Source organism: Oscarella lobularis, chromosome 2 (assembly GCF_947507565.1).
Source record: "Oscarella lobularis chromosome 2, ooOscLobu1.1, whole genome shotgun sequence".
Taxonomy (NCBI): Eukaryota; Metazoa; Porifera; class Homoscleromorpha; order Homosclerophorida; family Oscarellidae; genus Oscarella; species Oscarella lobularis.
The window spans coordinates 267,400-281,765 of NC_089176.1; the positions used below are offsets into that span (position 1 = coordinate 267,400).

A 14,366-nucleotide genomic window follows, 5' to 3' on the forward strand; every position below is an offset into this window, starting at 1 on the left:
GCTTCGGAGGAGGAACTCAGGAGTGTCAATTTTGTCACACGGTGAGTACACACTGTATTAGTAATAAGTCACGTGACGTAACATGACCGTCTTCGTTTTGCTCGTCATTCTTACTAGTATTCCTCTTGCGCGCGCCCGTCCCAACGTTCTCTTCATAATCGCCGACGACCTGCGTCCTAGTCTGGGCGTCTACGATCCGCGCGGCCCTCACAAAACGCCTCACATCGATGCTCTCGCCTCGCGCGGCTTCGTTTTCACGCGCGCCTACGTGCAACAGTCGGTCTGCTCGCCAAGTCGCACGTCGTTCTTCACGAGCCGACGACCAGACACGACAAAGACGCTCAATAACAACGACACGGAACCGATTTGGCGTCGCCTTGGCAATCTAACGACTCTTCCCCAGCATTTCAAGACGAACGGCTATCACGCGGTATCGATCGGGAAAACATTCTGCACATCGAACTCGACGTGCAGCGACTATCCGTACAGTTGGTCTATTCCCACATGGCATCCGCCAACGGAAGCTTATAAGATGGCAAAAGTATGATAGGCTAGACTGTAGGATACATTGGTCTAGTAGGGTACAGTCAGTAAAGATAGAGACTCGGACTGTCAATGACTCGTTCTAATCTCTGCTTTCTCTTTCTCTTTCAAGGTATGTCCCAATGAAGATGGTTCGCTTCACATGAATCTTCTTTGTCCTGTCGACGTTGCTTCGCAACCGGGCGGCTCTTTACCGGACATACAGAGCACCGATTACGCTTTGAAGATGTTCAAGTCGTTCGCTCGGAATGCGACGAGTCAAACTCCCTTCTTTCTCGCCGTCGGCTATCACAAGCCTCACATCCCGTTGAAGTTTCCCGCTCATTATCTCGACCTGCATCCGATCGAGAACGTGACCCTGCCGGAAAATCGACGCTATCCGCCCGGATTGCCCCCCGTCGCTTGGGATCCGTGGACAGACGTGCGTTTGCGCGAAGACGTGGCGGCGCTCAATCTGAGCTTTCCCTACGGACCAATGGACGACGATTTCGCGCGAAAAATCATTCAGCACTATCACGCGAGCGTCACGTACGTCGACGATCAAATAGGACGACTACTGCAGGGTTTGGACGAGTACGAGAATCTCGCTAGTAATACGCTTGTCGTCTTTATTGGAGATCATGGTTGGCAGTTGGGAGAAAATCAAGAATGGGCCAAGTATAGTAACTTTGAGACTGCTGTTCGTACTCCTCTCATCGTTCGTCTACCGTCGAATCGCCGTTCGCTGACGCGGCAACCGAGTGGTCCCGTCTACGTTGACGCCCTTGTTGAATTGGTTGATTTGATGCCGACTTTGTCTGAGGTAGCTGGTCTGAGTGTTCCACCGCTCTGTCCTGAATCTTCTAGCAAATCGGCCGATGTCAGTTTTTGTACCGAAGGCGTGAGCTTTGTGCCTCTGCTAAAGCAGACTAATTTGTCGATTCCGTGGAAAAAAGCGGTGTTTAGTCAGTATCCGCGTCCGTCTGACGATCCCGCCGAGAATTCGGATACTCCCGAGTTGGAAAATATTCGAATAATGGGATATTCCATACGAACCGAGTCGTATCGATACACGGAATGGGTGGGATATGATACGGAGCAGTACGAGCCAAGATGGGATGAAATTCACGCGAGAGAATTATACAATCACACTACGAACAATAGAGAGGATAATAATTTGGCATCGAGCTCTCAGTATGCTGATTTGATTTCAACCTTGTCTATTCAGCTGAAGAAAGGCTGGCACAAGGCACTACCGTAGATTTAAGATCACATACTCATAGGTACATGTATACCGTTTTGTAGATATCTGTTTTATTGATTCCCTGATTTAGCGTGCGTTGCAGCGAAGCATGCCGTTACGTCCTTCGGGGAATCAACTGCCCACCAATCTTCCCCAGCTTCAAAATCTCATCAAGCGAGATCGCGAATCGTACGAAGAGGAAGTAAGGCGCGATTTCGCGCTCGCTTCCGTGACTCATCGCGCTTCGTTCAGTTTCTCCAACAGTATCGTCACTATGCAGCCCAATTGGAAGTGTTTCTGCTCAAGCCGACCGACTATTCGCGAAGTTTCTGCGATTTGGTCACGTTTCTGAGCCAGGCACGAGCCCAAAACCTCGCGGCACACGAAAATATCCATTTTTCTGCAGGTAGCGCATTGCTATCCACGTCATCTTGAAAACTTTCCTCGAGAACTGATCGATCTTCTTCGCAAACACGCCACCATTTTGGACCACGAACTGAGAATGGTGGGCGCATTTGAGTTTCTTCTCCGCGTGCATTTTCTGGAGTATTTCCTTCTGTTTTAGACTGTCTGCCGAGCCTTGATTCTACTGAGAAATAAAAATCTTATTCCTCCCATTCGGTACAGAAGTTTGGTATCCTGTATTCGCTTGATCTGATCTTGGTTTTTTTTGTGTAGGGTACTGGAGCTTTCGTTCGAGTTGTTTCGCTGTCAAGACAAGCTTCTTCGAAAAGTTGAACACTTTTTTACGAGCGAGTTTCTATGACTCTGATTATGTCTCTAGACTCTGTTTCACCATATTGTCGCCGACATCAAAAACATCAATTCCAAGCACAAAGACAATCGACTCAATACTGTAAGGATCCAAAAAATTGACATTAATCAATAACGAAAGAGATTGTTATGTAGCAACTTCAGAATTTCATGTATACCATGTTGAATGATAGTAGCACAGTGGCAGCAAAGAAATCTTTGGTCAGCACAATCAATGTCTCGTTGAATTAACTAATATTGCTTAACGTATTAGGACGTAATAATTGAACTCTATCGAAGAAACGTTTGGTGAGTACCAAGGAAATGACTCGTACTTTTAACGAACGTGGGATTCTATGTAAGGAATGATGCAAAGACGGTGAATGTCGTTGCAACTGCGTGTCTCTCGCCAACAACAAAGGTAGTTCATTGTTGAAAAAATGACACGTTACGTCTCAAACCGGTTTCTCTATAGGTTCTAGTAGCTGCGATAAATTTTTTCCTCGGTCGCGACGACGACGACGACGAGAAGAACGATAGCGACGATAGCGACGACGATTTTGACGAGAAGCAGGCCGTAAAGGAAGTGATGTTGCGCGGGCAAGTGAGCAAGAAGACGAAGAAACGAACTCGAAAGATGGAGAAAGCGTTGGAATCGCTAAAGGTACGCTTTATCAGAAAGATGACGAGGAGGGGGGAAAACGCTATCTATGATTGCAGAAACACAAGAAGAAAAAGAAACGCGTCGAACAGTTCAATTTCTCGGCTCTTCATCTCATCTATGATCCACAAGGTAAGACTGATACAATCATTTCTCGATTTTTCAATTCGGGATTTATCTAGAGTTCGCCGAAAAGTTATTTCACAAGTTGGAAAAATGCAAAGAACGCTTCGAAGTGAAGCTAATGCATTTGAATCTCATTAGCAGACTGATAGGAATTCACAAAGTAAGTCAACAACACAGTAGGCACGGTGTGTACGTCAAACTAACGTTTACACTATCAGCTCTTCCTATTCAACTACTATCCTCACCTTCAGAGATTTTTGAATCCTCACCAACGCGGTTAGTCCAACACATACGTACTGTATCTATTGATAAAGGGTCTCTGTTTCTTTAGAGGTTACCAAGCTTCTGACGTATCTCGCCCAATCGTGTCACGATCTCGTCCCTCCTGACGTGATTACACCGACCCTCATGACCGTTGCGAACCATTTCGTTTCGGAGAGAAACGCCGACGAGGTGATGGTCGTCGGTTTGAACGCGATACGCGAAGTCTGCGCTCGCGCTCCGCTCGTCATGAATGAGGATTTGCTGCAGGACTTGACCCAATATAAGTCGTATCGAAATAAAGGTGAACTAATATCGTACGAGATGTTTTCTTCTAAAAGTCTGGGTTGTCGTAGATGTTCGCATGGCAGCTCGCTCCCTTATTCAACTTTTCAGGCAGATGGATCGTTCTATGTTGCATAGGAAGGATCGCGTAAGAGATCTATCTTCGTTTCCTTCTTGGTCAATTTTTTATTTAATTATTAATAATCAATAGGGGAAACCGTCGGAAGCGAGCAAGAATCGGAAAATTCCCAGCTATGGAGAAGTGTCAGCGCCCTCGTTTGTGCCCGGAACAGAAGTAGACGATCTTCTCGCGCTTTGCACGTTGAGTTATTATAGTTGATGTATTTAGCTCATTAGCCCTGAGGATTTTGGCACAGGAGAGGAAACAGGAGAAAAAGGTACCGTTAAAATCGTCAATTTCCTGTAATAGCCATGCTTCGTCTCTATTAGATCCGGCATCAGATGACGATGAATGGGTAGACGTGGCCAGCTCGGACGACGAGGCAGAGGACGAAGAGGACGACGATTCGGAGTCATATGAACAAAGGGACGGTGAAGACGACGACGAAGAACAAAATGCAAAAAAAGCCATTTCGTCTGAAAAACAACGTTCAAATATTGCTGATGCGGAGATCGTCAGTCAGACGAGAGTACGCAGGATATTGTTTTTTTGCATTTTCTTATTAGCTTATGTCTTTAGGTTCTGAGTCAGGCCGATTTTAAATTGATTAGAAAGCGCCAGCTTCAGAGTGAGCTAGCACCGTCCACGTCTCGTAAAAAGGCTAAGACTATGATAAGTATTGACTCTGATGAGGAGGACGGGAAGAACAGGTAAACAACAGTGCACAAGGCGTTGTAATAATTGACCGTTGGTCTTTTAGGGAGATTTTACGACCCAGTGCTATTGAGGGCGGGATCAGAAAGCGAAAACTGGATAAAGAAGCAAGGAAGGCTTGCGTTTTGGTAAGCTCAGTATTCGCGAGCAACTACATGGGAATCATTGTCGTTTTAGGCTGGTCGTGAAGACAGGCATAAATACGGATCCAGGCAAAAGGCCAACGAATTCGCTAGCACTTCAAACAAGGTCAGTATCTATTTTCCTTTCCATGTTCACAGTGACTCCTCTTTTGTGCAGACAAAGGAGAAGAAGAAGAATTTTATGATGGTGAAGCAGAAGACGGGTTTGAGGAGAAAGACGCAGCGATCGCTGCGGGACAAGCAAGTACGCACTTTTACGCCTTATGCTTCAATGTGTATCGTTGTACCGCTGACACGCAGATTGCATCCAGTAAGGCAAAGAAAAAAAACCAGCGCAAAAAGGGCCGTAAATAACGGTTTGGATTTTTTCCTACTACAATCGAGCAGATATAAATACTGGAATAATTAACTCATTTCTGATTTATTTGCATTTCAACAAAGCGACTGAAGATAGGTTTGCGATAAGGGAGACATCAGTGTTCGTTGGTTCAGAGACTCCTCTTTAATTAATGCGTTTGAGTTGAGCAGATACTTCGCGGATGAAAGGTGTGACGAAGCTTTTTTGCGCCTCCAACAACCGATGATCCAACCCGCACCATTTCACGTCACAGGTATTGAGCAGCTGCAGCGTTGAAGAATGGCTACTCCTTTTTCCGCCATCGCAAGTGGTAAGTAAAACGCGCATACATATCCAGCAATGGCAATGGGGGGGGGGAGGATCTCACTGTACATGTCTGTAGGGTACAGTAGGCTTAGTTCGTAGACAGACCGCGACGTCACGACGCAATCCGTACCTACGCGTCACGGGGACCGGTCGCGCCCCGAAGCCCCTGTATTGTAAAGCTCGTAGAACAGAGATCCCAAATCGTTAGAAAGAGAGAATGAAACGTCCAGGCCAGCAAGTGCACCCACACACCGTTTTGTATGAATTCATTTTACTTACGCATTCTCGTTTTCTGGGTTCGTGAATCGTTTTTAGTCGTCGTTTTGCTCGTCGTCGGCTCGCCATTGGGGTCGTACAACGCCACTACGCGTCCCTATCAATTACCACGTCCGTCGACCCAAAGCGTTACCACAACGAAAAGCGGCCGCTGCGAAATGTTCAACTCCCAGAACGCGACCAACGTCTGCAATCCGTATCGAGCCAATCGAACTATCTTCGTCGACGCGAGACCCGGTTACGGTCAAGAACGAATTGCTCAGTTCATGTCGGCCTTCTCCGAGCAACTTCAAAGGCTCGTCGAACAAAGCTCCTCGCCCAGGCAATGCACGTCTTTGCTTTTTAAGGGCATATGCACGTACCTGATGCCCGACTGTATGCGTAGCAGTTCGGGCGAAGTCGTCATGCCGCGTCTTTGCAAGGAATCGTGCGAGCGCGTTTTTCTAAGTCGACATCGTTGTCATCAATTGTTCGTCGCCGCGTCTGGATCGTCGGTCATTCTCGCTCATATTCAAAACTTCGATGCAATTCATACCGACTATAGAGACTTTGAGTGCTACGATCTTCCTTCCGCTCGACACAACGAGACTTGCTACGACGAACTTTCAGGTTTGATGAGCATGTCAGCAATGCTACTCTAACGTCAATATTTTTTCTTTTAGAATTTCCCACGTTTTCGTCGCTACAGGGGGCGACGGTTGGGGCCCGTACCGGCATTATCGTCGCAGTGGTCGTCTGCGTGATCGCTTTGGTGACTGTGATTGCGCTCTATTTGGCGAGAAAATTCGCTCGCCGGCGTTCTCGTGTCCAAGTTTCCAGCAAACGTGACGATCATGGTCCCGCTGTCATAAAGCGAGACTCCTTCACGATGGTGCGCACGCCTCGTCATTCTATGGAAGACATTGTGGATGCTGACATCGCCGAGCGAATTGGTGATTTAGCTGTGTGTCCTAGTCGTTTATTCATCGAAAAGGAAGTTGGAGAAGGTCAGTACAATAATGGTATTCTATTCAATAATCAATAATCAAACGGTTTGACCAATGATAGGCAGTTTTGGCAAAGTGTACATGTGCCAGCTGGACGGAACGACGACCGTGGCAGCTAAGTCCTCCAAATCAGGTAGAATTCAATTTTGAAATATTGAAAAATGAAATCTAAGTAACTGGCTACGGGATTTAGAGGTAGGCGAATTTATTTCCGAAGCGCTACGAATGAGGGATCTTAGTCATCCTAACGTGATGAAGTTGATTGGCATTTGCTGGTCTTCGAATCCTGACCACGAGCGGTACTACAGTCCCTTGGTACTCCTTCCCTACATGGCCCTGCAAGATCTGAGAACGTATTTGAGAAGACAGAGATTGACGTCGTCGGCGTGCTCTCTCGTCGAAAATGAGACTCCGAGGGATACGATTTGCCAAGTACTGTAGAACGATTTTCTGCAGTGCTCTCCTGCTGACTAATCACGTCTCTTTTAGGCAACGTCTGCCTTGACACTTCTTCAATATGGGTATCAAATTGCTAAAGGAATGGAATACTTATCCGGAAAAGGGATTTTACATCGTGACCTGGCTGCCCGAAATTGCATGTATGGACACCACCAAGCGTAGTCCTACGATGAAGTCTGTTTGCGTTTTAGGGTAGATTGGGATCTCACTATTAAAGTAGCTGACTTTGGACTTGCTCGCGTTCTAGACGAAGAAAAAAATTGTTATCGGGCTACAAAGGGGGGAAAAGCTCGTCTTCCAATACGCTGGGTGGCTCTGGAAGGATTGGTAGACGGAGTATTCACGACAAAGAGTGACGTGGTCAGTTGGCAACTCGCATCGCGTAGTGACTATGTACTGATTTCGTTCTTGATTTGCAAGTGGTCTTACGGTATTACGTTATGGGAAGTAATGACGAAGGGACGAATGCCATATCCTGGTGTGCCTGTGAGTAATGTCATTCAGTTCATTGAAGAGGGAAATCGGCTTGGAAAACCAGTGAACTGTCCTGATGAAATGTAAGAAGTAATTAGGATTAGGTAGAACTATCGCCTGTTATCTCAGATACGCGATAATGAGCAATTGTTGGCTGGAACAGCCAGAAAGCCGGCCATCCTTTGAGTGTTTGGTCAATGACGTAGGTGATTATTTGTTAGCTAACTTAGCTGAAGAATACTTGACTGTGTAAGACTGACATTTTCTTGTGCTGAACTCAATATAGCTAGCTGAAACGATGAGTTATCTATATTTTAGTACGAACCAACACAAACTAAGATTCTCCTTCTACAGTGTTCATTGCACGAGATGAAATCCTACAAGCAATAAAGCAGCGGAGAATGCAAGAGAAACAGTCGTTCCTGCAGCGGTTGCAGTCGGTCTCAACGTCGGTGCGCACACCCGAATGCTCGCCGCAGCCGCCTGGCAATCGCTATCAGCAGCATCGCATCGACAGTAATCCAGACGTGCACCGATAGGATTCCCAAGCAATTTTTCAAACAAATCCAAGCACTCCGGTGAGCAGGTAACCTCGCTCTCGCCGCTGCCGCATTTGCCTCGAAAGTCGCCGAGACTTTTCTTACAGGACGGAATCTGCATGCACGCTTCGACGACGTTGTCGCACGCTTCCGGCGTAGTGATGCTTCGTCCCAAGCAGTAGTACGACTCGAGCGTTCTTCGCGCATTGCAAGGTGCGTCGCCGTTGCACGAGCATCCGAGATAATGATATCCAATTGGATTTTTTAGGAGATTGGCGTAGAGATTTTTGCACGATCTATAAGAGCACGAGTCGTGGTCGAGGAGGTCATGTTCGCAGTAGATGTCGAAGAACGATTGCTCGACTACGCAGCCTGAGTCGCTCTTGCACGCCGCCGTCACGTCAGCGCACGACTGCGACGAAATTGGGTATTGGGGATATCCTCCACCTGAGCATTCCCTCATCGTATTTGATTTTTCGAGAAAGCAATCTGGCGTCTGATCGCAAAGACAATAGAGGAAGTTTCGTCCAATGGGATCGCAGTAGAGATCGTCGAGTCGGTTCTTGCACGTCGGCCAGCACTGGTCCGCACTCCCCTTGATGACAGAATCGCAAAGGTGAAGATAGACGTTGAACGTGACGTTGCATTTAGCGTCGGCTAGACATTCGGCTTTGACGTTCGAACACAACGGTGGAAGTGAGGGTGGTGGCGTCGGCACGGTGCAGAGCTCGGACGGAGACGGCGATATTCCGTAGCACGTATAGAGGGTGTTGTCTCGCAGCGGCCCACAGGCGAAGTCGAAATCCGGTGTCTCGTAAGAACACGAGCACGTTTGAAATCGTTTTCCGATAGGGTCTTGTAGGAGAGCAGTTAAACTGGCATTGCATTTTGACAGACACGATTCAAGTCCGATGATTGTCTGATTGCAGTCGTCGTAGAATTTGGAGTACAGCCGTCCGCACGTCGTGTTCTGAGAGCATTCTTGCGCGACCGTGCTGCAGAAGTCGCATCGGGCTGTTGCAACGATGAGAAGAATGCAAAGAGTGACGAAGCAGGCGTGTTGCATGTTCGTTAGGAAGCCGCACCCACCCTGCGCAAAGTTTTAGCGCACTTGGGCAAAAACGGAGCTCCTGCTGCTGCAACGTGGTCTTAGGCGAAGAAGAGGTAGAAAGAGGAAGAAAACGAGCGAGCATCGCGACTAGATATCGTCCTATCGCGTACACGAAGGAACTGACGGACGTCACGGTCCTTGATCAAGCCTTGCTGACGCTCAATCGAAGTAAACACGAACGGGGAGCCCCTTAGTCGTTTTCGGCTCATTGGAAAAAAACGGCTCATTTACGCCGTCAACTTGATTCATGCAGTTCTGACGCGCGAGCCCATTTTTTTCGACAACAAGAAGAAGAAGGAGGAGGAGGAGACGAAGAGGTAGACCGCGGTCCCAACGTCCTCGGCAGGACGGGTTGGTCCAACTGCGGGACCACGAAGACTTGCAATCTTCCTTATAGTTGCAGTCTTCTAAACTGCCTGTATGCCTCCTCTTGGTATGAGGCCATAACGTCTAAAAGGCCAGCGTCTCCTGGGCAGGCCTACATCAACTGCTGAAGTGGTTGTGCGGCCCCGAGAAGGAAAACTGCCCACACTCACGGCGTGCATCTCCTATTTGTGGCTACCATTCTTATTGGTAGTCTCTCCAGGAGAACGACGCCTACAGCACACGTGCCTGCAAGCGTCTTCTTGATTTATTTGCAGGCATACACAGCTACTGGATCAAAGCGAGAACGTAAACATCGCAGGTACGCATAGAACGTTTTTTTCTATTGTGCACTAATGTTTGTTGGATAGGGCTTTGGGGTCCTGAGCATGACCCCATCATTAAAAAACTGCTCCGGGGTCCTGGGCAAGACCCCGTCAACAAAAACTGCCCACGAAAAAGAAGGGGAGGTCCGTTTGTTTTTTCGTTTTTATTGAAATAAAACGTCTATACCCTGCCCTTTCCTCCATGGCGGCGGCAGCGCACGCGGGGTGCACCACCCCGCCGGTGCCCTAACTATCTGACCTATCTAACCTGACTACCCTAGCGCGTTGAGGAGGGCAACGCGTGTAAGCCATGTTATGCGCCTACTACTAGTAAAACATGCACCAGCTACTACTAGCCCTGCAGTAACACATGCAGCACGATTCCGCTCTTCATCGAGAAAGCAAATCTTCGCTCCATTTGGCGTGGTGCGACTACTCCAGTAAAGCATGCACGGTTTCTGAGCCTCCAGTTGAAGCGAGCTGAGAAGAGCGAATCAAAATCCACTGACGAATGCGTGTCGCACCATCTTCGAAGGGTGTCCCTTACGCTAAAAATTGAATAAAACGCACAAGAGCACTGTGATAGGCCAATGCCCTATTTAGAACAACATTTCTATCATGCTTTCCGTCTCGGGTCTTCGAAGGACGAACCAAATCCCGCTGTAATTTGACTTGATCTACTACTTACTAGGCTGTAGCATCAAAGAAGGACGTCTCTAATATTCTTTCCACATCTTCCGGTCGATGTTTCAAATATTTTTCAGGATTTTTGGTAAACTGAGCCTTGGCGTAGCTGAGACAGAAAAAAAACACATTCAAATTCGTTTCTGGTTTGAAGTATGCATGAGCACCACCGTTCATAAAATTTCGTGTAGTGAGGAACAATGCATTCCACGTTGTCTTCGCGCAAACTTCGTCTTAAACGCTCGTCGGGAATGGCATAACGTTTTTGTATAGACTGCAGGTCAGCTAATTCTGTATTGAAACCCTAGGGAGTCTCATACTAAAATTTAGAATACGCCACAGAAAGACTTGATACCTTGAACTTATCCTTGATAGCTTGCCGTTGCTTCTTGGAAAGCTAAGAAGAAGAAAAAAAATGACAATAGGATTTCCTGGATATGAATAAGCCACTTAAGCTACATGTATATATTTCTTCACCCAAGTTATTTAGAGGGCTTAGGACTCTACTCTTCATACCTTTTCACCAGGTCGAGGTCCCTCGGTTGACAACGTCATGAGGGTTTTGTTTATTTCCAACAAGTGATGTATTACTTTCTGCCAGCTACATTGAAATAAATAGATATGAGAAACTGTTATGTGGTTATACCACCACAAACCATTTCTGATACGTCCGCCTCTGTTCCCCAATTAACTGCATGTAATAGTCTTCAACGTCAGATGAATGCTCCTCTACGGTGGTCAGGAAGTCGTCATTACTAGCAAAGAATACCAATTGACAGCATTGCACTCGAATCTAACTCACCGTGTGAGAGATTTGTGTATGAAATGATAATTGTTGAGCAAAAAAATACAGGATAACGCCATGTCCTCGTATCCTCTTGCCTTGAGTTCCAAATTAAGACCCAATTTTCCAAGAAGATTGTCTAAAAACCCAATTGCCCTAATCGTTAAACCTATGCGTAGTATCACCTACACAGAAAGGCGCCCATCGCTTTCTTAGCTCCAAGCGAAGGATTGACGTGCGCTCCCTCTGCAATATAATATACCGTATGTTGAGGCTCAGGGAAAAAGTGTCAAACCTTGAACTACAAGAAGCTGCCCCACAGTGTCCGAATACTCGAGCAAAAGTTCAATGTAGCTGACGGTCTATGCACGATGAACAATAAATTCAAACACCACACAGTCTCTCGTGGAACTTTGACTCACGTTGCTTGTCAATTCGTGCACCGTCCCGTCTTTAGGCAGATTCGTTCGTTTGTCCGGATCTGCTTTCACAAAGTCCGCGTACTGATTCAAGCCAGCAAGACACTGAGAAAAGAACATGCGCTTATATAATAAGGCCAAATGTTGGGCCGACTCACTGTTCCTTTGAAAAGCTCAGCAAGAAGAGATAGCCGGCTGCCAGGCTTTCCCTTTAGTCCCTGCATCAATAGTTGTTATTCAAGTATTTTCAAATAATTATTGATAGGACCTTGAGAGCATTAGCGAATTCGGGTTGAAGCTCATTGAGACGACGAAGGATTTGTAAGGCGGATAACAACTCGGCGTAGCTATTCTCTGCAATGGCTTTTTTCGCTTGAGTGTGGAGAGCCTGCACTAGACGCATGATTGAATGAAAGATAACGTTATCAAAATAACCTCGCCATCGACGATGAGATAATCGAACGGAACTTGAATGAGGACTTCAAAAATTCGATCGTGATACCCGGGCGGAATGACGTCACGCATCAACTTCTTTTCAGCCTAAGTGCAGGAAATAACGTACATTCCACAAACACACATCGCTATTTTACCTGCATAAGACGAAGAAACAGTGTACATTGATTTAAAAACAACGTAGTTCCTTCTAGTCTAGAAAATGAAATAACGAAAAGACTCTAATAATTGGTATAGCCTAATTAAATGTACCTGTCATCAGAGTAAAGGTCTAGGACTCCTGGGCCTTCAACGCTGCCACGCTTCAAACTCAAGGCCACTCCTCCTAAATAAAACATTATTATAGCCCAAAGAAATTACAGTGCTAAAAAGTTACCCGGTGATTCAAAAGCAATGCGAGACAGCCTCTTTTGAGTGACTCTGCAAGCAAAAGAATACTCTGCTACGTTTCATTTCTATGCAGTACGATTCTCACTTTCGAGTTCCCCCTCGTTTCAACGGAGTATCCTTTGCAGATGCTATATTTTCAGTTCACATTCATTTATGATGACTCAACATAGGGAAATGCACTTACTAGGAGTCTGCCTGTGCTTTGCCATAGCCTAAAATTAAAGTTTAAGTAAGCAGTCAGTACATACGGATTGATTGAATAAATCTACAGCGATTCCGGTGCTACTGCTCGTCGTCGTATATGCATCTTTTAGGCTGGTAAAATTGAAATGAAAAGAAATTCGAAATGCTTTGAAGCTGCATACCCTTGTATGGAGCGCTTGACCTGATTGGATCTAATCTGAGCATATACATTCATAAATTCCGAGGAGGAGTGACGGGCAAGCCAATTCGCAATTGCAGACAGATCATCCATTACTTTTTCTAGAACACATGCCTTCAAGAAAATGACGTCTATTGACATCGCACCAACCAGGCAGGTGATCCAATGCAATAGCCTCTAAGAGGTAAAGTAGCATAGAGAGACAGCTTTAGAACACGTCAATTTCTCTTAGTTACCGTCGTCCGGTGCTGAGATCATATCTGTCAGGGTTGAAACCGGTACCGGCTTGCTGTGACGATTCAAAAGCGTTCGGAATTCGCGATTGAGCATGTCACGTCCAAGATCAGAAAGAGACGTCTAGAAAAGCAGCGCTGATAAAACAAAAGAGCATAACAACACTTATTACAAGAGTAGCCAGTTCGACGCTGTGTGGATTGTTCTCTTGGAAAAAATCCAACGCCGCTTGCAAGCGTGCCATTTGCTTCAAATAGTGATCTACACATCCTGTAGGTCTACACAAAAAAAGAAAAAGAAAAAATATATATATGTAACAGTCTATTTTCAGAAGACGTAGTAGTGGGTCAAAAATCCCCTAAGGCCTTACCCTTCTCTAATTATGGGTTCCACAGACGAGGCAACATTGTAAAAGCCGATAATGCGATCGAGAGATTTCAGAGTCCTTGCAACGTCTATAGAGAGCGCAAATTAGACTGGTTTGACATCTGATGTCTTCTTCGACGACAAACTGTCTTGGAGACGAGTCAAGAGAACGGTTTCTTTGTGAACGGGTTTGATGGCGTCGTCCAGCTTCTGAAGACGGTTTTCGAACGAGTCGAGAATGGCAACCTGGGAAATTACTCAGGTAGACTGAAATTTCGCCGAGCTAGTACCATGCTATCGGTATTCTGACGCGTCTGACCCAAACTCGCCTTCAGCGAGTCGAGAGCTGATCGATCCTAGTCCCAAGTTTAGCACTATCCAAAATAGAGTATATAAAAATTGCCTGGTCGAGCTTGAGTTCAATTCCTCGCCGTTTGGCAGCGATTTCCTCCATCGTTTTTTCGTCCTAGCGTACGCTAGAGAAGAAACCGCAGCTTACAGCGAACGATTTTTTTGCAAAGCTTGGTCTAGTTACCGACGCGAGAAGCCGAAACTAATTTAGTGCTCACTACTGGCGTCCAACCACTGAGAAGATCTAATAATCCGGGATGGTCTCCCTTCTTTTCC

General features: G+C 46.3%; 4 protein-coding genes across 9 annotated transcripts; 3 read left to right on the plus strand and 1 right to left on the minus strand.

Moving 5' to 3' along the window:
- Window positions 1–77: 77 nt before the first annotated feature.
- On the plus strand, window positions 78–1,867 carry LOC136183543 (iduronate 2-sulfatase-like). Its single transcript, XM_065970218.1, has 2 exons — window positions 78–541; window positions 656–1,867. The coding sequence occupies exons 1-2, from the start codon at window positions 83–85 to the stop codon at window positions 1,781–1,783; spliced, it is 1,587 nt and encodes a 528-aa protein (XP_065826290.1). The 5' UTR covers window positions 78–82; the 3' UTR covers window positions 1,784–1,867.
- Window positions 1,767–5,253, plus strand: LOC136183536 (protein SDA1 homolog). Its single transcript, XM_065970203.1, has 24 exons — window positions 1,767–1,805; window positions 1,857–1,967; window positions 2,018–2,122; window positions 2,172–2,270; window positions 2,331–2,386; window positions 2,444–2,498; window positions 2,550–2,621; window positions 2,675–2,740; window positions 2,793–2,827; window positions 2,882–2,939; window positions 2,994–3,182; window positions 3,239–3,311; window positions 3,362–3,465; window positions 3,524–3,581; window positions 3,637–3,870; window positions 3,923–3,999; window positions 4,063–4,146; window positions 4,201–4,249; window positions 4,302–4,501; window positions 4,552–4,682; window positions 4,733–4,814; window positions 4,864–4,935; window positions 4,987–5,073; window positions 5,130–5,253. Exons 2-24 carry the CDS (start codon window positions 1,875–1,877, stop codon window positions 5,181–5,183), a joined length of 2,133 nt encoding a protein of 710 aa, XP_065826275.1. The 5' UTR covers window positions 1,767–1,805; window positions 1,857–1,874; the 3' UTR covers window positions 5,184–5,253.
- A 107-nt stretch (window positions 5,254–5,360) lies between these two features.
- Window positions 5,361–10,187, plus strand: LOC136183540 (tyrosine-protein kinase receptor UFO-like). 6 transcript variants are annotated; one of them, XM_065970213.1, is made up of 14 exons: window positions 5,361–5,497; window positions 5,809–6,378; window positions 6,432–6,755; window positions 6,817–6,888; window positions 6,949–7,187; window positions 7,245–7,354; window positions 7,406–7,574; window positions 7,635–7,771; window positions 7,818–7,894; window positions 8,043–8,274; window positions 8,322–8,440; window positions 8,496–8,654; window positions 8,713–9,041; window positions 9,090–10,187. In XM_065970213.1, the coding sequence occupies exons 1-10, from the start codon at window positions 5,467–5,469 to the stop codon at window positions 8,225–8,227; spliced, it is 1,914 nt and encodes a 637-aa protein (XP_065826285.1). In that variant the 5' UTR covers window positions 5,361–5,466; the 3' UTR covers window positions 8,228–8,274; window positions 8,322–8,440; window positions 8,496–8,654; window positions 8,713–9,041; window positions 9,090–10,187. The 6 variants fall into 6 exon arrangements, with proteins under 6 accessions (XP_065826285.1, XP_065826282.1, XP_065826281.1 ...); XM_065970210.1 differs by lacking the exon at window positions 5,361–5,497 and having other exon boundaries at window positions 5,554–6,378; window positions 8,713–8,843; window positions 8,889–9,041; XM_065970209.1 differs by lacking the exon at window positions 5,361–5,497 and having other exon boundaries at window positions 5,554–6,378.
- A 379-nt stretch (window positions 10,188–10,566) lies between these two features.
- On the minus strand, window positions 10,567–14,335 carry LOC136183539 (exocyst complex component 7-like). Its single transcript, XM_065970208.1, has 27 exons — window positions 14,275–14,335; window positions 14,143–14,215; window positions 14,030–14,095; window positions 13,886–13,985; window positions 13,744–13,828; window positions 13,546–13,651; window positions 13,376–13,496; window positions 13,290–13,316; window positions 13,123–13,240; window positions 13,027–13,072; window positions 12,942–12,969; window positions 12,843–12,885; window positions 12,744–12,787; window positions 12,620–12,692; window positions 12,505–12,562; window positions 12,350–12,454; window positions 12,183–12,302; window positions 12,073–12,132; window positions 11,918–12,019; window positions 11,791–11,857; window positions 11,685–11,741; window positions 11,514–11,634; window positions 11,368–11,466; window positions 11,228–11,312; window positions 11,067–11,108; window positions 10,882–11,015; window positions 10,567–10,820 (listed from the first exon to the last, which is right to left on the minus strand). The coding sequence occupies exons 2-27, from the start codon at window positions 14,191–14,193 to the stop codon at window positions 10,715–10,717; spliced, it is 2,064 nt and encodes a 687-aa protein (XP_065826280.1). The 5' UTR covers window positions 14,194–14,215; window positions 14,275–14,335; the 3' UTR covers window positions 10,567–10,714.
- Between the last annotated feature and the right edge of the window lie 31 nt (window positions 14,336–14,366).